Consider the following 22,401-nt stretch of genomic DNA (forward strand, 5'->3'; position numbering starts at 1 on the left):
GGAGGGTGATTTACCTGGCTGCCGGAGCCTTGCTAACTGCTGTGCAGCCTTCTCCAGGGGCAGCAAGGCACTGGTGGTCTAGGAATGTGGAAAAGGAGTTCAGTGAGAGCCGACTTTTGTGTTAAGACAGGAGCCCAGGGGGTGGTTTTAGAGATCCTAAACCAGGAGGTAGGGGAAGTATATTGAGAGGGTGACCCTTTTGCTTGTCGAAGGCTGACATGGTACCTGAACTTCTGACCTCAGAAAGCAGGAGGGTTTTTTCCAAAGAAGGGAGCACAGCTACCTGTGGTTGATTTTTTTCCTATTAGTTACAGTTTCAAGTGCAATGGTTTCCCTTAAAAGCAATCTACCTCCTGTATCAGGGCACAGGAAAGGCTGAGATGAGACTTCCGTTTCTGAAATGTCTCTGACATCTGTGCCAGCAAGATGGAAGATGAGAAGGATGGATGTTCTCAACATGAAAATCAAACAGTATTTATTTCAGATGGGCAGGGCATGGTTCCAAGTCATCCTTATCCATCCAAGGGAGACAAAATCCCTTCTTGCTCCTTCTCCCATAGCTGTCATCTTCAAATTGGATGAATTGAAGCACCAAATCAGTGCAGTTCAGTGGTACTACTGGATCTTCCTAAGGAGCAAGTAGGGCACCTGAAGTGAGGCAGAGGGGCCTGACACTCTTTAAAGAGACAGAGGAAAGGGTAGAATGAGGTGGAGAGAGGCTGGAAACACTAGTAGGAAGATAGATAGTATAACCTCAGATGAGAATGCACCAGCTACACACAAATAAACCAGAAACTTAGGTGGCTTTGTTTGTTGTATATTCAGTTTTCCGTAATTGAAAATATATCATGAAAATAAAACTGATTAGGGCTAGGAGGAACTTTGTCCTTACATGTTTTTGTGGGTAGCCCTGAAGGGCTGTGCATCTTTCACTGTACTTTTTGAAGTATTGTAAAATACAGGGGGAATTGTAGAATACTGAGGAGAAAGAAGTCTGGGAAAGTTAACCTGGTGCAAATACTTGTAAATAAAAAATTAGATTATATCCACACCTGTAAACCAGGTAAAGTGACATTAAATCAAGATAAGAGCTGCAAAATGCATTAAATTTAAAAGTAACTAATTGTATCCCAGCGATTATATATGTGATCTCACTTCCTGAAACCATTCCTGTCCAACAACTGATAATTTCTGATTAAAGTGTGGGTTGGGTTAACAGAGGCACTACAGCAACCCAGAGTCAGAGGTTACAACAGCTTGAGGCATTTTATCTGGCCACACAAGATTATGTTCCCATGTAAAATAAGTTAGTAATTATTAAAACAACAAAAGGGCCAATATCATAAATTTTAGTTCACTGATAGATTTCAAGTAATGAGGGGGAAAAGAGACTGTAGAATATGAAATTATTTCCAGTAGGATGTTGTTCTGAAACTAATGCTCATTAGTAACTTGATTAATGATCTGAAAGAAGGTATTAAACCAGTGCTGATGAAGCTTTCAGAGGATCCAAAGAACAATGAAAGTAATAAATGTTGGAAAAAGATGAGATGTACTGAACAGTCAGTAACTATTGGTGTGTTTATTTATAAACAGTAGGTATTTTTGGCTACACTGAATGCAGGAAAGACACTCACCCAGAGACATAAACATAGTCTGTGCTCTTTCAAGATGGAGAACTCCAAAAGGAATTGAGATTGGAAGACAACCAAGGAAATGAATGGTACTTGCATAATTCTTCCTCCGTGCAGATGTGTTATACCAGGATGCATTAGCCTGCGTTCACCAAGAGCAAAGGTAAAAATTCTCCCTTTTGAAGAATCACAGAATGGTTTGGATTGGAGGGGACCTTAAATATCATCCAGTTCCAGCCCTCCTACCATGAGCAGGGACACCTCCCACAGAGCAGGTGGCTCAGAGCTCCATCCAACCTGGCCTTGAACACTGCCAGGGATGGAGCACCCGCAGTTTCTCTGGGCAACCTGTGCCAGTGCCTCACCATCATCACAGTAAAGAATTTCATCCTAATATCCAACATAAACCTCTCTCTTTCACTTTGAAGCCATCCCCCTTCTCCTATGACTACATGCTCTTGTAAATGGTCTTCCTCCATCTTTCTTGTAGGCTCCCTTCAGGAAGGCTGCAATTAGGTCACCCCAAAACCTTATCTTCTCCAGACTGAGCAATCCAAATTCTCTTTAATTTTCTTAGCCTTTCTTTGTAGGAGAGGTGGTCCATCCCTATGATCAAATTTGGTATATCAGACTAGTGAACCAGTTGTGGGAAATCTGGGTATTGGACACTAAAAAGGAAATCAAAGGCTCAAGAAGGGTGAAACAAGGATGACTTGAAGCCTGAAAATACTGCCTAGCACTACAGGTTAACATGAACTCAAGACCCTTGTGTCTGAGTTCACTGGAACACAGGCTGGCATTACCTAAACGGGAAGGAGGCTTCTGACAGTAGAGGGCTCTTCAGCCCAGCAGAAAACCCGCAGCGACCTCACGATGGAACTGGGAATGAATGCAGACCTTGTCTGAGAGCAGTAGAGCACACCTCCGTTTCCCAGCTCTCCCCACTCCATGGGGTATCCCAAAGAGAATTTGGGGAGTGGGCACAGGAACGGGGTGAGGGAGGTCTTGGCCACTCGAGAAGCCAAGTGATGTGATTATATCAGTCCCTTTGGGCTTCAAAAATCTCTGAGTAGGAGAGGGAAACAGACTGGCACAGGGCTAGATGGAAGGGAAAGGTGGGAAGGGCAGGAAGAGACCTTTTGACTTGACAAGGGCTTCAAAGCAGGTGGGACCACAAAGAGCTGCAGGAAACAGAGCTCTCTCTGGGCACAGTGGTTTGTTTGGGAAACAAACAGGCACTGCCATGGGGCTGGAGCATAAAATCCTACAGGCACCTTTTCCAGTGCTGGAGAACAAAAGGATTTAAAATAGACCTCAATCCAGTGTATAAGTCAAAACTGGTTGATTTGCAATATTTTTTTTTATTTTTCATAACACTCTAAAAAATGGACTTGATTTTATTTTTCAGCCCTGTCTTAAATGTAACTGGGATTTTTTTCCCCTCCTGAGAACTTTCCTTTTTAAAGACAACACTTCAAAAACTGCTCCCATAGGGAAGCTTCACTTTGGTTATTATTACTTCCACTATCTCCTCACATCTGGATGGCTTTTTAAATCCTGAGGGCACCTAATATAAACTTAGCGTGGGGGGGAAAAGGTAATAAAAGGAAGGGAAATAGAACAGACACTACCTATCTCCAACTGCTGGTGATGTAATGTCCAGAGGTAAGCTGAAAGATTAGACACTAGCCTCACAATTTCCATCCCTTACTAGTGACAGAAAAGGAGAACAAAGATTGCAAAAGAATAAATGCTTGAGTAAATAAATAAAACCCAGCAACATTGCCAAATTGGATAAAGGTATCACACAGGAGGACATAGGTGGCCTTGAAGGCGCCAGTAACAGCAAAAGGGCTAAAGTTTGTGGCACAAAATGGAAGGGAAAAGAAGCATAGGACCTAAAATCAAGACTTTAGATATAAACTGGAGCTTCTTTGATTATAACCATCAGAAAAGAAGAAATGCTCGGGATCACCAGAGAAGACATGCAATCCAGGAGGCATTTCTGATAGCTATAGGTGTGTGCTACTGTGCCTGTGAGAGATGCTGATCAGACTTCACCTGTGGAAGAGAACTGTGCTCATTTCTAGCCAAGAAAGCTTAATTTGAAGTGCAGGTAAGAGAGCACTTTTGCACTCTATTTGAAGAGCAAGTGAGAGAGTATGGAGAGCTCACGGTGCACGAGGGGGCTGATTTGGTTAGTTAAGCAAAGTGAAGTCTGTACTCAAGGGAAATAAACACCAGGGAGGAAGTACAGCTTCAGCTAGAGCCACGCTGGCACAGACACAAGAGAATATAAACTAGCTGTGCATTCATTTAAGCTGAAAATTAAAAAAACTTTAACCACTACAGCAGTTGGGTTCTGGGGCAGCCTGCCAAGGGGACTAGTGGGGACAATAAAATTAACCAGTTTGGGGTTGGCACCTGAGAAGCTTTTGCAAGGCATTGTGAGACCATAGTGGTAAGAGATCACACTTGGTCCCCAGAAACCTACTTTTGCTCCCACCAAAGAGATCATCCATCTTCCCACATCCTGAAACCAGTGCTAAATGCTTCAGAGGCAGATGCAGGCAAAGCCTCCCCAGAAACATTTTCTCCTGATCTGAAGGGGCTGGGGATTTACTTGTCCTCAGAACTGGAGGGTGCAGGGTAGTTTTTAGCATGTGCACAAGTGCTACAGGAATTCTGAACATTCCTGTTACTGTAAAGGGGTCACAGCTCTCAAATCCAGCTGACATTATGCTGCCTATTGAATTCATCGCAACAGGAATATAATTGCACACTGCACAAAGAGTTTTTGCAAATGAACTCCTTTCCTTGGCAGTGGAAGAGCCTGCCACCAGCAGAGGAGGCAGACAATAGTCCAGCCCAGTTCCATACTGGGCCAAGAGGATGCTCTTGGAAAACCGCAGAAGATGAGAGAACAACACCCAAAAGATGGGGTGCCTGTGGAGCCAGCGGAGAAAACAGGTGGTTTTTATATGAGTATTTCAGCTAAGCAGTGACTAGTACTAGGAAAAGGGATGAGGAAAGAAGAGCCCTGCAGGTGGGAACACAGACAGACTCCCATGGAGAGGATGGCAAAAAGGGAAAGGGGTCACAGAAGGAAAATGAGCAGCTATTCCAGGGCATACAAAGGAGACAAGAAGTATGTCAGAGATCTGAGAGATGTATTTGCAGCAGCTGTCATGAAGTGTGAGATTCTTCTGACTACTCTACCTTGCTCTGCATCAGTATCCTGCCCAGCCAGGGCCTCTGCAGCACCTCCTCAAGCTGGCACCGGGAGCTCACAGGAGGATGGAGGTGGTGGGCACATGTCCGGCTGCTGGGCAGGGGCAGGGCTGCCATCCTCCCTGCCCCCTCCAGACAGGCCTGAGGAAACCTGCTGTCCAGAGATGTGCCCCCCAGCCTGTGTCACTGGCACAAAGGAGACTTGGTAACTTGTAACAGCACTTGGGTACACACCAGCCCATCCATTCATCAGGAAGCAAACCACCCTGCCAGAGGTCTCCTTTGGAGAACAGAGGCAAGGGCAGCCTCAGCAAGCCCAGTAAAGGAAATATTGACTCCTTTTGAGCACATAAAGACCACCTCTGACTCCAGAGGTACCTTGGCACAGAGCGGTGGAGGATGGGGAGAACGTTGGAGAAGTCCTGCAGGGCGTCTGCCTGGCTGTGACACTTCTCCCCTCTCTGCACTGAATGGGCACTGTGGCAGGGGCCAAGCTGCTGGCAGCATCTGCCCAGCACCTTCAAAACCTTCAAAGCAGCAACCTCCCCAGAAGAAATTGTGCCCCAAGAATACAGTAATTACCATCATTAACCCAAATCCATGGCTACCTCTTGGCACGGGGCAGCTGGAGGTAGCTGGCAAAAGTTGGACATCAGTGGTTGAGCAATTGAGGTCCTCTCCTACCTCCTCTCCCTTTACTAAACCCATGTAAAACCCCCACACAGATACCCAAAGAGGAGTTGCAATGAATCACTGCACAAGAGCTGTTAAACTTTCTGTGCTGGAGATGGCAGATCTCCTGCTCCTCATTTTGGGATGGACATTTCTCCGTACTCTCTCTTCTACAACCCCCTAGACCTGATTCATTTGCAGACCTTAATGTGTCCAGCTATTTCTGTTCTCCTCTACTCAGGGTCTGTTTTCTGGGTCTTCAGAAAAAAATGGGTTAAAAACATGAAGACATTTAAAAATGAAAACGTATAATAATGCTCAGTACTTAGCTCACTCTTGCCATCTTCAAAGTGATTTATAAATGTTAACTAATTAATTAATCTTCACATCTTCTCCAACTGAAATTCAGAGTCACGGCTGAAGTGAGCCGTGAAAAATAAATGTGTGGTTTTCAGGTGAAGGGCAAAGGCAAACCTATGCTCCTGCCCTCTGTTTGCCATCCAGCAAGGCAATTTGCAGCAATACTTTCATTCTGCACTGCAACCCTCTCATTTATTTTTCAGTCCTACCAAAGGTCTGAAGTAATTTTATGTGCTACCTCCAGCTCTCCTTTTCTTAATGGAGGTCTTAAAAGGTGCTCCCTTTGAAAAGTAAACAAAATGGAAGACTTTCAGAGCTCTGTTTAATCCCAAACTCTCCTAAAATCCATAACACAGCCAGCATATAGGAAGGGGTAGCAAGGCCCATCTATGGCTGTGCTTGGCAAACGTTGCTCCCAGAGGGATGAGCCAGATGTCACATAACAGAGTAACGGCAGAAGGACACAGCCGGACTTGTGCCAGCTGTGACTGAGCTATGAGGATCCGAATCTGTGGCCTCAGCACAGCCTGGGGGTGAAGTGGCAAGGCCCTCCAGACCCACGCTGGTCCACACGCTGGCTGCTGCCACCTGTGGGGGGTTTGTGCTCCCAAGGCTGGCAGCAGTGCGTGGCACAGAGCTCAGGCACTGCTCTGCCTGGTCTTTACTGCACAGGGTGTCACACGAGCGCTATCACACACAACCAGCCTGGAACTCTCAGTGCTGGCTTCCAATTCCCCTCCCGGGATCTGCGGCCGGGATTTAAACTGCGGATTCAGGGCATTTAAACAGACCTTTGTGTCTAATAGCCACGTTTTGGTAGATAGCAAAGCCCAACAGACCAGAGAAGAGCTAAGACACTCAGGGCAAAGAGCTGTTACAGCTGCTCTTCCTTCCTAAGCAGCAGCAGGTTCTTGTGGGACACAAATATCCCCCTCCTCCATTACTGGTAACTTCAGCCCTCCCTGGAGGTGACACTGCTCCAGCCCAGCTCCCGCTGGACGTCAGCCAGTGGCTGTTAGGACACGTGCTTTGTCCGGCTGCTCAGCTCCATCCTGAGCCCACTCTCCTCAGTCTTTCTCATCACAACCCAAATGGCTTTGCAAGCAGCGTATCTTTCAAAGGGTGTGAGGTGCCAGACATCTGGCAGGTGCTTGACAGGTATCTCCTCCCCTGCTGGCACCTTGGTCCCAGGCTAGCCCTTCCCAGGGAGCTGAGGATCTGATACACATGGACGTCAGTTTCTTGCAGACAACCGCAAACGCAGCGAGCGCAGTGCCTCTCCTCCCTGACAGAGACAGATGAAGGTGATGTGACACAGAAGGAGGAAGGCTCAGGCGATTTAAACAAAAGCTGGAAGCTTTGTCACAATCCCTCCCAACAACTTTGGGAGAACAGGATTCAACAGGTAGGCTCCCAATGGTTGCAAATTCATCACATCTCTCTAGGTGGGTGCACACTACCCTGGCCCAGCTATCCCCTCAAGTGCCCTAGCAGCCAGATTTGCATCTCCCGTCTGGGCAACTTCATACCAAAACTCTTCTGCTTAGCACTTCTGTGCCAGACAACTGCAGCCAAGGTGCTTGATCCCTCATGCAGCAGAAGGGGGGAAGGTGTGGGGCTGCCTGAGCTGTTGGGAGAGCCCAGCCAGTGAGAGCCCTCACCCTGTGACAGCTGGCATACCCCTGTCCCCAGCAGAGCCAGCTGGTGTGGCCAGCCCTGTGACCACACACAGAGGAACAAACAAAGCTGCTTGGAAGTTTTAGGAGTTCATAGGTTCAGGTGACAGGGCTTTCCCACTGACAGTCAGTGCTGTATTACAGCAGTCTAAAGTTAGCAAAGCAGCGATATGGCATTAAACCTGCTTTTTGTGGGGTTTGAGATCTGAGATGGCACCTTGCTACCACCAGAACAGGCACAGATTCACCCCTCTCACCACCCCCTTCACAAGACTTGCTCACACCTAAATTGCCTAGGCCCCAACTCTCACCTGTCTGCACAGGGAGCTGACCCAGGAGAAAACCCACCCCAGCCAGTGAACCCAACAAGGCCCCATAGAGACAAAGCTCCCAGCTTTCCTACACTGGATTATTTTTTCCATGGTTTGCTCACACACAGGAACACAGGTTCAGGGAATCAAATTTTAGTCTTGGCACAAGGCGTGGAACCAAGCGGGGGTGGGAGTCACGGTGTCAATTTACATTTACATCAGCTACACGTCGTGGAGAGGCAGTGTGACACTGACATCCGTCTGACTCGGCTCCAAGCCAGCCTTGAGGAGGCATCCTTTGAAGAATCCGAGTTAATTTTTTCCTGGGCATCTCACAGGAGTCACTTTGAGTGATTTGGATTTTTCCTTCCAACCAGACACCATCACCACCCAAGAACAGCTTGTGCAGCATCTATCCTGTGAGAACTCACACATGTGGGCATCGACTCTGTTACCTTCACATGTCAGGAAAGTCCCCACATCTCTTTCCATTCTGTCCAGGATCACAGAAGACAAAGTATTGACACAAATAAAGACTTTTTCCTCAGTCTCTGCACCTTCCTCTGGGACTATCTGAAAATCCCCTTTTGAAGGGTCTAGAGGCAAATCAACCACACAAGCAACACTTTCAGTAAGATTTAAGAGTTATGATTAATTTCTGTTTTATGAACTCTCATCCCAATAGAGATACTGTGGCACTACCTTTGAAAAGAGAACCTAGCATTTTGAGGATATTCCACCCCAAAATGGGACAGAAGCTCTTAATATCATGGCTTATTTTGGAACCTTCAGAATCAGCATAGGAGGCAAAGAGATGCCACCCACAGGAGCACAGGTTTGTACAGATGTGTCCATAGATCTATATTTTTTTATTGTTTTATATATATTTATAATATATTTATATATTTTTTAAAAGAATCCCTTCAAAAACTACCCTCCCACCTAGCAAAACAAAGATTAAACAATCAAAGACGGTGTCCTGGAGCAAAGTATGCCAGGGGTCTCATAGAGCCAAAACGACTGCTGAGCACCAGCACCCTCTTTCCAAGCTTCTGTGATGCCCTGGAGGGTGCCAAGGTGACTGTCACACCTTTATGGCTCCTGAAATTGACCTGTCAGAAGACAGGGAGAGAGAAAGAGAGAAACACGTGGCCGTGGCGACGGGGGCTTGAGCGGTTGGGGAGACAGCAACGCGTACAACCTGAAGCTCAGAGTGTGAAATGCTGTGATGAAAAGGAGGGAGACGCTGCCTGGAACGTTGGTAAAGAAGAAAGGAAAGAGAACAAACATGCAGGAGAGTTAGCTGGCAAGATGGATCTAGGAGAAGAGCTCAGAAGCATCACACTTGGGATCGCTGCTACCCCTCCATCCCCCAAATCTCTTCCTCTCACCCTCCCAGTTGTGAAGGGAGATCCAGCTAGTTTGATTTAGACCAAATCTTCGCGCTGCCCCGGAGCCTGCGGGCACAGGGGAAAAGAAAAAGAAAAACAAAAGTTCAAAGAGAACACTCAGGCTCATATCTCACTTCCTTCCTAAGTGCACAGAGAAAAATGCACTGAGGTTCCCACACACACACACTGTGTCTGCCCACACTGCTCACCCTTTGGCTTTGGAGGTTTTCTTGCTTGCCTGGCGCTGGTTGGTGCCAGGGGCCGGCTCCCTGAGCTCCGTGAGGTGCTGCTCTGGGTCTTGGGATGTGGCTGCTGCAGCAGCTGCTGTTGTCACTTTAATGGTCTTCTTCAGGTTTGCCACCTACAATAGTAGCAAAGCAAGAACTAATGGGCTTCCCAAAGCTGGGGTTTTTTTGGCTATGGGTTTTTTAGTTTCCCTTTAGGTTTTTTAAAAATTTGTTTCTAAAGGAAGCCCTGGAGCTAAGAGCTGAAAGGAAGACAGCCAACATCTGTCCAGGCCCCTGCACTGCAGAGGAGTATTAGGCTGATTTAGGACTGTTCTTCAGGCACAAGTCCCTGGGGGGTCCGGCCTAGGGAAAAGGCAATGCCTCACTTCAGCAAAGATTGTAATAACCACAGGGTACTGGTTCTAGTTGCTTCAAGGCAAGGGGCACTGCCTGCTCCCTGCTGCACCCACTCACCTCGCTCTCGATCTGCTGCTTCAGGGCCAGCTGTTGCTCCTTGTGCTGGTTGGCTCGGCTGACCTGCTCTTCAATGCCTGACAGGACAACCTCACACCCCTGGCACCTGGAGAGGAGACCCACAACTCAACAGGCCAGAGAATTGGCACAGCATAGAGAGAAATGTGAAAGACAGCAGATTTCAACTCCAGAGGCCAAAAACACTGGGAGGTGACAGGCAGGGAAGATACAGGGGCAGGAATCCGATGTAATAACACAGGGAATTATATTATTACCTGAGAGAGGGACAGGTAACGAAGTCATGCTGGGTTAAGATCTACAGATAAACACTCAGGAAGCCTCCTGCAAGCAGCCAGCGCTGTGCAAAGCCTGCTGCATCTCCATCACCCCTCTAGACAAAACCAGGGGAATTTGGGAAACTATTTTTGGAAAATTACTTTCGATTGGAGAATGGGAAAGGAGATCAAGTAGGTCACCTCCCAACACCACCCACCCTTACTGACACACAAAGGATCCAGGGAAGGCACCGGCCACTCCTGCAACCTTTTCTGGGTGTTAGTACTGGGGGCTTCCTCCTCACCACTCCTGCAATGTGCGGGTGATGGTGCTAAGCTCCTCCCTCCGGATGTCCCTCCCAATGCTGTAATCCACCTCCAGGCGCTGGTTCCGTTGATCCAAGCTCCCTCGCAGCACATCTGCATACACAGCCTCAATCACCAGGTCCTCCAGCTGCCGGACATTCTTCAGCTGCAACTGCTCCAACAACACTGAGTACGGGATGCACTGTGGAAACATGACGGTAACTAGCACGAGGTAACACCAGTGGGAGGAGAACTCAGGAAAAACAGGGCCACTACCTTGATCTTGGCAGCCAGAGTGACGACTGACAGGTGCCTCAATTTGTTCTTCTGGGCCTCTGTCAAGGGAGGGAGGTTTGCTGCTTCAGCTGTTGTCAGGGGAAAGAATGGGATATTAGAATTTATGCCTCGTTTCCCAGTTCTGCACAGAAGCATCCATACCACACCCGTGTCTTAAAACGTCTGCACACCAATCCCCCAAGTGGTGCTTCATCTTGCCAAGCCATCCCCATCAATTCTCAGCTCAAAAGACCTTTTCTGAGCAGCCTTTCTTCCCGCCACCCTCAGCTCAATCTTTCTAGCTGTCCCATGCGTTATTTATGTAGGTCTGCACATCCCAATGGATACCTAAGTCTTTCCCCTGGCTCCTCAAAAACGTCTTTTCAGGATGCTCTCTGCCAGGTGGCAAATAGCAGCGTTAATTACAGCCAGGTACCCCGCTAGTGTGGGGCCCACAGCACAACCAGGCGTGTGGCAGGCCGGGGCCTCAACCCTTCCCGCATGGGGGGGCTGCCGGGGGAGGGAGGCGCTCTGCGCCCCGGCGCGTTTCCCGCCCCGGGGGCTGCCCCCCACCGGGCCGGGGGGATCGGGGCCCCCGCCCCGCCTCACCCAGGTAGTCCGCGTAGGTGCCGTAGGCGAAGATGGTGAGGAGGCGGAACACGGGGGAGAACTCGCTGTCGGCCAGCTGCGGGGACACAGGGTCAGGCGGCGCCGCCAGGCCGCGGGCAGGGCCCGGCGGGGCCGCGGGGCCGGGCGGGTCTCACCTCGCGGACGGCGGGCATGTCCAGCAGCTCCCCGAACACGTAGATGCCCGGGGCCTCCAGCACCTGGTGGATCAGGCTGGCGAGCGCGGCGCCGCGGGCCGCCTTGGCCAGCAGCAGGAACTGCTCCTGGCTCTGCCCCGTCACCTTCCCCTCGGCCGCCATGGCGGGGCCCGGCCCGGCCCGGCCGCGCTCGCTCGCCCCCCGCGGCCCCGGCCCCGCGCACCCGCCTGACACCGCCGGCGCGCAGCGGCCGCTTCCGCGTGTGACGCGCACCCGCCGCCCATTGGCGGAGCCGGCGGCTCGTCCCGCCCCCGCCGCTCCCCCATTGGCCAGACCGGGCTCCGCGCGGCGGCGCAGTCCCGCCGCCAGGGCGCCCCCCGCTGGCGGGGCTGAGCGCTGTCGGCCGCGGCGGAGCCTCGTCCGTCCCGCGGGCATCCGCTCCGTCCGCCGCGTCCTCCGGCCGTCCCCGGCCGTCCCAGGCCATTCCCAGCCGCTCCTTGTCACCCTGCCACGGCAGCGTCCGTGTCCCCGGGCCAGCCCAGGCTGCAGTCTGCCTGGGGCGCCAGCCTCTGCCCCCGCAGACAGCGGCCACCGGCTGGTCCAGCCTTGGGGGCCCTGCTGGTGGTCGCAGGCACCAGCCAGCCCTCAACTCCATTCTGCACTGTTTTCATGCCCCGCCCTGCTCAACAGCAGCGTCTGCTCACTGTGCTCTTATTTTTCATGACCCATCCTCTGTCAAAACTCCCCCAAGCAGTTCAGCCATAGTGAGATGTGCTTTGCACAAGGCAATCAATGCCAGATGAATATCCACGTATTTATGGGTCTTGTCGGTCTTGTGGATATCTATTCTTCATTCGTACACCTGGAAATGTTCAAGGCCAGGACTGATGGAGCTCTGAGCCACGTGGTCTAATAGCGCACCTCCCTGCCTCTGGCAGGGGTGTTGGAACAAAATGATTTTTAAGGTCCCTTCCAACCCAAACCATTCTGTGACTCTATGATTAATGTTGAAATAACTGGTGAGAAAACAGATGCACTACTATACGGCATGGTGTTTTTCACATCTCAATGATCTATTCTATAAGCACCACACTAGAATTAAGAGGTGCATGGAATACCTTGTGTGTGCCCACACATCGCTCTCATTTTTGCTTTCACACCATTAAGATCTCACTATTTTGAGCAGTGTTTTGGGGATATGTAAATGTAAAAAATCTTATGTTGCAAAGCACTGTACTTATGTATTTAAGCTATGCATTTCTTAAATCCCTGCATGCCTCCCCTCCTCTACTGCATTAATTTTTACAAAAAAATGACTTTACTATCTGCTGAATCATTAACCATCGCACTTGTCAAGAAATGCATCCCTGATGCAGGCAGGGTATGGCCATAAAAAGATAGTTTAAATGCTCCACAAGGATAGAAATGTTTTTAGTGCACCTTAAGTATCTCTTCGTGGGTGTATGAGTTACAGCAATGCGGTCATCATTGAGGGCACGGTTCGCTCTGCCAGGTGAGAGAGAATAAAAAGTGGGGGTCATCTGGGGAAAAAAACTCCAAACCTTCAGCGCTCTTCTCATCTTGTATAGATCACATGGTAGGCAGAGATGAGTTGGGAGGGGAACTGGGTGGAATGCAGTGAGTGTGCATATTAATATTGCATATTAATAAGCAATATTAAGCTGTTTGGGCAAGAGTTTCCAGTGCATCACCAATTTCCTCATGGCTGGCTCCTTCAGAAATCCACAATAATTTTCCATGAAGGAAAAAGAGGCAACAAATCCATGGGAGCCCGCCACAGTCTATGCAGGTATCATGGGTTTAGCATGGTAAAATGGTAGAGCTATCAAGGCAAGTTTGCACTCCAGCACGTGATTGCCAGCAAGAGATTTGGTCTTCAGCTGGATCAGTTTAGCACATATTAAAGGCAGCTGGCTTATGCTTAGCCAGACTTCTGTAAGCATAACATCTTGAAATAAGTGTAACATCTTGAAATCTTCATCTGGGTAAAGTCTACGTTTGTTAAGGTTTTACTTGCCAGTATCAACAACTCTCTTCTCTTGCTTTGACTCTAGTTCTTGTCACACAGCTGCTGTGGCTGAGTCATGGAGAAGGCTCCTTTGGGGTACAATTCTGCTCCAAACACAATTTCAGAGCTAGAAATTACAACATGTGGCTGCCTTGGGGAGTTGGATCGCTGTCTCCGAAGTTCAGTTGTACAGCTGTATGGATTGTCACTACTCCTTCTCAGGGTCATCCTCTTCAGTCCCTAAGGCTCCTTTAGGGTTTGATCTCCTCACTCAGGCTACTGAAAGAAGGAGGGAACCGTGTGGACAGGGATGGTCAGTGTGAAAAACTGAACTTCTAACATTAATGATCGTGCCACGAAGATTAGGTGAACATCACTTAAAACTAATCCCAGGCATAAGGAGCAAAACAGTTCTGAGAGCTGGGCCAGAGAAGCAAATGTGCCCTGAGAGAGGAAGGCACCTAAGCCCTCAGTCCTGCTCTTGTAGGGCACATTTTCATTTATGTTCTGATGACCTTAGCTTTGAGATGTCACAGTCTCCTTTGCCTCAAAAGTCTGAGGCTGAGCAAAGAAACTTCTGTGATCATCTTTCATTGGTAACTGAGTATGGGCACGGTCACTGAGCTCTCCTAGGAAAGTGCCTCAATCCCAGTGGCTCAGGGCATTGTTGGAAGCTACCCTGGGTCCTCAATGAACAAAGCAGTAAGGAGCATTTCCTATGCTCAGGTCAGGTAAAATGGGACCAAGACACATTTTACCCAACAGCCATTTCTTCAGGAAGATCATGATGACCCAGGGAAGCAGGAAAGTCTATCAGTCTGTATTCTCAGAGCCAGCAATATTTGGACTCCTCCATACAGCAGGGTGAAAGGAGAGGCAGGGCAGGTAAGGTTGGCTGAGAGCTGTGAAGGCAGGTTACAGGGCAATATTGACAAGGGCACCATCTCCTCCCTGATTTCCCCTGTTTCTGTATTTAGGCCTGATTTACCGTAGCCTCACACCTGCTGTCTTCACTTACACCAGTGCAGGGTGCATTCAAATCAGGTTCAAACGTAACCCTGCTGATTTGTAGTGTTTTATTACTCTCTTCCCCACCCCCTTGCCAGCTCCTTCCATCTCAGTTTTATCTCTCTATCGATCTGTTTCTCTCACACTCTCTGACACGCTTGCTGCCTTTCATTATTAGTTAGATAAAGCCTGGCAGCCTGAGCATCCTAGCTAGATGATGCTCTCTCTGTCTCCTTCTCCACTTCGGCCCCAGTTCCTATGTCCTGGGCCCCCATGTTTTTGTCTGCTCCTTTTTTATCCTGCATCAAGGGCAAAGACCAGAAGGTCCTTTGAATTACTCAGATCCTGCATTCTCCAAATGAGAAGGTCATTGCCTTCACCTAAAGTGCAAAAGTTATGGGTCCCCACAACTTACAAAACTTTGGCTCATCCCTATTGGAGTGCTGGGTGTTGAAATTAAATTCCAGCCTCCTGGAGTCAGTAACTTCCATGCTTTTGCTTTCCTCACAAAGCAAACACCTATCTTTATGGTCACAGGGAAACTGTGAAATGTGATTTTCATGTAACCAAAAGAGCCGAAAGTAGGAGGCGAAGAGTGCAGATGAAAGCAAGTCTGTACGACATTTCATAATTTTAAGATAAATCTTGTGACATGGAGACGTTCTGTGTTGTTATTTCTGAATGTTTGGGATTTCTGATCCTAGCTGTAACCACCCCCTAGCATCATCCCTCTCTTCTGATCTTGCTCTGATCTTTACAGAAAGAAACCTCCATTCTCTTTGTGCTATAGATCCACTTTCTTTCCTCTGTGCTCACTGTCCCACTTTAAAGCTGTAGAGCTGTACGGGCTCATTCTAGGTTGTTCCTTTCTTCACCACCACAGAATCCAAATAACTTGTCAAAACGCTGAAGACATTTTTTTTCACCAGTCCTTCTCCAAACATAGCAGAGTCACATCTCATGAGACGAATTTTCACAACTGTGTGTAACACAGACTCTGAGACAAAAACACTGTAAGGACAAAGGGGGCTGGCATGACTCTCTTGGATACCAGTATGATATGGAAGGCTTTTAAGCCTTTAGTTTGTACTGGGCTAATGCACACAGGGGTTACACTTAAAGTCAGCCCAGTATCAGCTGCTTGAGGGTAACTGCATGATAATTCTTCCTCTGATCTGCCCATACAGCCTTCAGGATTCTGCAGACCAGGAACTGTCTTCCAGACAGGCCCCTGGTTGTGATTCAAAGACTCCAGAAAAGAGAGGATCTTGCACTTCACTAGGTAGTTTGTTTCTGTGATTAATCACTCTCCAGTGACTGGCTCTTGTTATTCTCTGCCAGAATATTTGGTAGACTTTTCTCCAGGAAAGGAGTGATACTGCAAGCAAGTCATGTCTCATTCTGCTTTTTGATATATTAAACAGGTTGACCTCTTTAAATTACTGAGATCTCCAGCCTTCAGATCACCTTTGATTCAAAGTTATTTTTAAAATATGGAGCATAAAGCACTGTACAGTTTCCCAGCATGAGACTTACTCAGACACAGAGAGAGGTTTAATCGTCTCCTCACTTCCCATCCTTACTTCTGTCTAAACAGACAGGGATCATTTCAGATTCATTGCTGCAGCCTGGACCACTGATTCTGTGTCCAGTTTTCTGCCTGTTACATCCCCACATCTTTTTCAGAGCACTTCTTTTTGGGACATGGACATTTTTTTTCTGTTCGTGGCTGTACAATTTGCACTCAACAGTCATATAAGAAGTTTTATGAGAATGACCACCTTATTGAAAGGGGCAGGTCACCCTTTCCTGGTCCTATCCTCATTATTTTTAACACTATAACAATATTTGTGCCCTCAGTAAATTGTGTCAGAATGAACTATATCTGCTCACCAAGCACAGAATAAAACGGTGAGTCATACCTGACCCGGGACTCATTCCTGGGCATCCACGTAAGAAACACTGCCACTCAATGGTGGGCTTCCAGGGATGACCTCCTTCGTGTTTGCAGGGCGTTAAATGGAGTTAACCAGCTCACTTAACCTCCTGCTCTGTTAATGTTGCATAACACTTTTTTTTCTTATCAGCGTGCTTTGGGAAATTAACACTTCCAGAAGCCTGGATAGATCTAAGCCATCACCTTTCCCAAACAAACCTGTAGTCACATCAAAGACTGACAAGAACAAAACAAGTTTATGCAGCAAGATCAGTTTCCTCCAAACCAGGCTGATTGGCATTAACTGGAGAATCTCATATGGGCTCTGTTGCTTTGCCTAGAATTTTTCAGGTCTTCTGTTTGCTCTTTACAAATATTCACAGGGCACAGTTCTCTTCCTAGTCTTCTGGGATGTCTCTGATATTCCAAAGCTTATTAACCCCTTGTTTGGTGAGCAACAGGGCAGAGGAAACTGGGTTCTCTGTGGATTTTTTTCCTGTATGTTTTGTACTTTCCACTACCATACCTTCAGCTGGGGGTCTCTTGATGACACCCTTTCCACAGCTTGCCACATCTGTGAGGGGCAATTTCTTCTACAGTCTATATCACGGGGCTCCTCCCCACTCTCTAACATTACATAGCTCATAGCTTCTTGTTGTGTTTCTAAAATAACACAGATTTCCCAGCATTTTCTGCTTAATTCTTTTGGCCTGCTGGATGGACTGCTCTCACCTGTGGGGCTCTGCCCAGCAGCATGGCTACAGGCTCTGTTCTAGCACAGGCATTGGAAGCATCTCTTTCCTCTGTCAGGCTTCTGTTTTTCATACAGTTTGTTGGAGCTTATTTACTTTTTAGAATCTGGTCATTTTGTCAAATCCATGGCAACTAACAGACAGACAGACAGACAGGATTCTGCAGGTAGCAAGGCAACAACATGGGTCTCTCTCCCCTTAGGAAACAACAGTAAAACCAGCAGCAGTGGCCTGCCTGGGCTCAGGACTCCTGGTGTAAATTATCTGTATGTGATCACTGCCAGACAGAAATAACAGTCGGTAACACCTGGTTCCATCTCTCCTCTCAAATTTCCATGTAATTTTACATTAGCTTTTCTTTGAAAAGGAAACCAGACAATCCATTCCATTTATATCACGTAAGAGTGAGGTACAAGTGACATCAGCCCTTGAGCTCTCTGTTCCCATCATCTTGACGGCTTTCCTGACTTCCCCCAGCACATCTACCAAGGTTTCCTTGGCCCCTACAAAATTCTGATCCTTGTCCTCTCTCATATTTCTGACTCCTTTTGCTGCCTTCTGTAGTTTTACTCTTCAGGGGGATTTTCAGTGTTTGCGTCATTTGGATTTTCACCCTTTAGCTGACCTTTCTCTGGTTGAAATTTCTCCTCTGTTTTTGCTTCCCAATTATACTAAACACATTCGTCAGGATTTGAAAAGGTCAGAGAGAGCCCGTGTGCCTGATGTAGCCCCTTCCAGAGCTTTCTACCCTCTGCTGCTCCCAGGTAAGAAACCAGGAAAAGAAGTGCAGAGAGCGAGACAGGCTGAACACTGACTTGAGCTACTCCACCGTGTCGGTACAGGAGGGGGTTTCTTGGGATCAGAGCGTGAGGGATCACTGAGCAAGGTTTGTGCAGATGATTTGTACAAGTCCTGTGAGAGCTAGAGATGAGAAGGCTGGAGTGTGACAGGAGCCTGGATAATCTCTGACATAAAGTCCCAAGTACATGAAAGGGACAAAAGCTGGGGGTTTGGCCTGGTGACACACAGTGGTGCAGCATCTCACACTCACCTTGACTGTGACATCCTGAGGCAGTGCCCCCCTCCCACACCACGGCCTCCTGGTGACAATAAGCCTTAACGCAACCCCATCCCCATGCTGATCCTCCAAACACACACTGACATCACTCCCAAACACATGAAAAACCTGTTGACTCTCCTAAACATGCTCGCAAATACACACACAAGACTCAAATATCCTAGCATGGGAAAGCTCTGAGCAGCCTGGTTCATTAGCACAGGAGCTCGCAGGAGGCCTGGTGAAGAACAGACTCAGGCCCTTCAGATATCTGTCCAAAGTTGGCACGACCTGTTCTGGCCATCCTGCCGTGCTCAGGCTCAGTACTGTGTGTCCATTTGTCACCTGCGTCCGTCCCTGATGCAGTGGCAGGTTGCTTTACAGCTCAGTGCTGTCTCAACTATTTCTGTTTTTTTTTTTTTTCTTTTCCCAGGGTCAGTCACAGTCTTTCCTCATCGCTTTATGATGAAAAGTTTGATTGTTTTTGAGGATCTGAGGAAATTACTTTCTTGCTTCCTCATATTTCAGGCCCTGGAGTGGAAACTGTCTCTCTGTCATTGACTTTCTTCTCTCGCCCGTTGGTTGCTCAGCTGCTCCCTTCTGATTTGGTCTGTGCTTTCTGTTTGGTTCTCGATGGTGGAGGGAGATGTTCCCTGTGAAACACTCGGCCCCTCAAAGGCACATCAGCTTCTTTCTTTAATTTTGCTGTCACATCCCTAACATTTCCAGACGCATCCCATCGATCCCTGGCAGAAACGCGCTTGGGGACACGCTCAGAAGACCTGGGTGATTCCTGAAAGGGTAAAACACACCTTGGACGGATCCCTCTCCTCCCCCCCTCTCCGCCTTCCCCATCTCTCCTACCTCACTCATGTGTCCCACGGGCTCTGCCCGTGAGACTCAACCGAGCCCCGCCGCCTGCCCCGCCGGGGATGCGCCTCGCCGGGGCCGCCCGTCTGCCGCCCCCCCCGCCCGGTACCGCGGCGACCGCGGGGTCCCGGGGGCCCGAAACCCGGGGATGATGGATGCGGGGACGGGGGACGGGGGGCGGGACCGAGGGGTGGCATCTCCCCGAGGGCACTGCTGCGGGGCGGAAAGGCGAGGGGCGGCGGGGATGAACCCCGGGGGGCGGCCCGGGGGAGGGGGATCCCGGGGGGCCTCCGCCCCCAAGGACGGACCGGTCCGGGGGTGGCATTCGCCGGAGCGAGCTGGAGCGACGGGTCCCTTGGAGACACCTCTCTCCATGGCAACCTAATCGCTTCCTGTGAAGATCCCGAAATAACCGACGAGACGGGGGAGCGGAGCGGAGCCGAGCGGAGCCGAGCGGAGCCGGGCCGTGCGGGCAGCGGCGGGGAGGCGGCGGGGGGCAGGTCCGGCGGGCGCGGGGCTGCGGGAGCGCGGCGCGGGCGGGCAGGGAGCGGGAGGAGCCTTCGCGCCCGGCCGCCGGGGCAGGGGGCTCCGGGCCGGGGGACGCGCTGCCCCCGCCCGGCCGCTGCCCCGGCCCGGCCGCCCCGGCGCCCCCCTCGGGCTGCAGCGGGGCCACGGTGCCGGGCGCGCCCGTGCCAGCAGCCATGGGGTTAACGGGAGGCAGCGAGCGAGAGAGACGGAGACAGAGAGAGAGAGAAAGAGGGGCTGGACCAGTCCTCGGCAGCTGTTTATTTCAAGGCATCTCTCGCTCCCTCTCCCTCAGCCAAGGCTCAGCCTCAGCAAACCTTCCTCCTCCTCCTCCTCTTCCTCCTCCTCCTCCTCCTCTCCTTCCTTCGTCCTGGCCATGAGAGGCACGGGCAGCAGCAGCTGTGCTCCCCCAGCCCTCTGCTCCGCCGCTCCGGCTGCGCCCCACTCGTCTCCCCGCAAGGTAAGTTCATCCTCTCGGCCCGGGCTTGGGGGACAGATCGGGGACGGGGCTGCAGGGACGGGGGGGAGGGGGGCTGCATGCCCGTCTCCAAGTCATCTCTCCCTGTCTCCTTCCCTGTGTCCTTCCTCCCCCTTTTCTTTTCCCTTTCCCGATCTAGGTGCTCTGTCTCCTTCTAGCCGGCTGTCTCCTTCCTCCCCTCTCCTTTTCCTCCTGTTTTAGTCGGGGGCAGGGGATGCCTGAGGGGCCGGGAGGGAGGGGTCACAGCCGAGGGATCGCTGCCTCTTACCCTCCAGCTCCGGGCTCCATCACAGACCTGTTGTGCTGGAGCGCTGGAGCCTGCGCTGAGGAAGGCGACTTCAGCCAAACTGGCGCAGCTGGAGAAAGGAAACAGAGGGGTCAGTCCCACCTCCTGCCTGGCCAAGGGTGCACCATGCAAGAGAGAGCAATTCAGATGTGGAGACTCAGCACTTGAAGCACTTGGATGCCCGGGAACAGTAGAAAACTGGGAGGCAGAAGATTGTCAGACTCATGACATGTATTGCAGGCAGGCACTAGATGGCAGGGGACCGGCATCCTAGAGTGCTGCTTGGAATGGGGCCACACTCACAGTTCCCAAATGCAGGGAGACTTCAGCTCAGAGGACCACTGATGGGCTTCACACGCCCATTCCCTCGCTATGAAAACGTCCAAATGCAGCATCACCCTTCCAGCCCTGCATTCTGCCCCAGCCTAGGATTGCCATACCCAGCCCATAAGTGCTCACCCTGGCAGCCTGGCACGGGAATTCCTATCGGCAAGTCACTGAACGCTGCAGGACCTGCACTGACTCAGGGCGAGCAGTGTCAGCCCCTCCGGGATCCTGCTGGATCCTCCTGGGTGCTGCCACCAACCCTCTCAGCCTTAGACATCAGGTAGAGCAGCCTGACGTGAGCCACTGCATTCCAACCGCCAGCCCCCAAATTCAGGCAGCTCTGGGAGGTGCTGCCCCCAGCCCCACGCGTAGCAGGAACTCTTCCTCTGGCTGGGCTTAGCATCTGCACCCCAGGGCACCAGCATTTGGCTTCACAATCCCAGCTGCCAAAACTCCTCTGAGTGCAGCAGAATTGTCTCCCTGGGTCATCTGCTCTGGGATTCCTCCCTTTCCCTGTCCCCACCCAGCCGAATACAGCAGGGCATACACATCACTCCTTTTCACCAACACCAGGGCTCATGCTTCCTGCTGCCAAACCGGTAATGACTGCATCTCTGCCTCTTGGACCATGAACTTCGGGGTGTTCATGGCCACCGAGAAAAATACAGGTGTGGTGTGTCCAGGGCATCACACAGTATGGGGAGGGTCTGCCAGTTCAGGCTGCCAGTGCCTGAACTCGCTCTGCTCAGTGCTTGGTGACAGCTTCTAGCTTCCGTGGTCCCAAATCAGTCTTGTATCAGTAGCTGTCACCATAGCCCTTAGTGCTGGCTGGGCGATTAAAAAATGACAGCCAACCTAGCACTCCTGCTCTGTAAGGAGGGCTGGGTCCTCCTCAGGTTTGTTTTGATTTTTTCATCACTGTTTTGAGTGGAATCGTTGCAGTGGGGGAGCTGGGTGAAGCAAGGATTTGCATGAAGCTCTTGGTGCTGCGGGGTAGCTAATGGTGAGCTTTATTTCAGCCAGCAGTAAGTTTCATAATCTTGGCCCAGCTCTTGTGAATGTTCCATTTTTCAGGGTCATGAGCCTCTTTACCCTTCTTCCATCCCTCCCCCCTCTCCCCAAACTGGTTGGCAATTTCATTGTTCCAGTGGAATATATCCGTCATGTGAGGTCATCGCTGCATAAGGAGAGGTGATTGATTGCTTAGGTCACTGGGGCCTGTCCCATGCTGGGCTTTGAATGCTGGTTTGGAGACCTTGAACCGGACTCTGTGCTCAAAGGCGAGGCCATGTGGGGTGCAGAGGGGCACGGTGATGCATTCCCGGCAGCTTGAGTCGCCGAGCAAACAGACTGCTGCATTCTGAACTAGCTGGAGCGCTCTGAGAGCAGACAGCTTCATTCCTAGAGGCACAGTATCACAGCAGTCAAGCTCTAGATGTTACAAAAATACAGATAGATCATCATCTGCCAGCTGAGCCAGACAGAATCGGGTGCAACTCTTTTCCCATCCCTGGATGGAAGGAGCCTCTACCCGCT

General features: G+C 50.2%; 1 protein-coding gene across 4 annotated transcripts; it reads right to left on the reverse strand.

The window, feature by feature from the left end:
• Nucleotides 1-447: 447 nt before the first annotated feature.
• Nucleotides 448-11,868, reverse strand: COPS7A (COP9 signalosome subunit 7A). Of its 4 annotated transcripts, none has more exons than XM_066341126.1 (8): nt 11,598-11,868; nt 11,443-11,518; nt 10,834-10,922; nt 10,557-10,759; nt 9,977-10,082; nt 9,485-9,636; nt 9,276-9,341; nt 448-628 (listed from the first exon to the last, which is right to left on the reverse strand). In XM_066341126.1, the coding sequence occupies exons 1-7, from the start codon at nt 11,757-11,759 to the stop codon at nt 9,302-9,304; spliced, it is 828 nt and encodes a 275-aa protein (XP_066197223.1). In that variant the 5' UTR covers nt 11,760-11,868; the 3' UTR covers nt 448-628; nt 9,276-9,301. The 4 variants fall into 4 exon arrangements, with proteins under 4 accessions (XP_066197223.1, XP_066197222.1, XP_066197221.1 ...); XM_066341125.1 differs by lacking the exon at nt 448-628 and adding an exon at nt 8,022-8,996; XM_066341124.1 differs by lacking the exon at nt 448-628 and adding an exon at nt 8,022-9,134.
• Between the last annotated feature and the right edge of the window lie 10,533 nt (nt 11,869-22,401).

Source organism: Sylvia atricapilla, chromosome 2 (genome assembly GCF_009819655.1).
Source record: "Sylvia atricapilla isolate bSylAtr1 chromosome 2, bSylAtr1.pri, whole genome shotgun sequence".
Taxonomy (NCBI): domain Eukaryota; kingdom Metazoa; phylum Chordata; class Aves; order Passeriformes; family Sylviidae; genus Sylvia; species Sylvia atricapilla.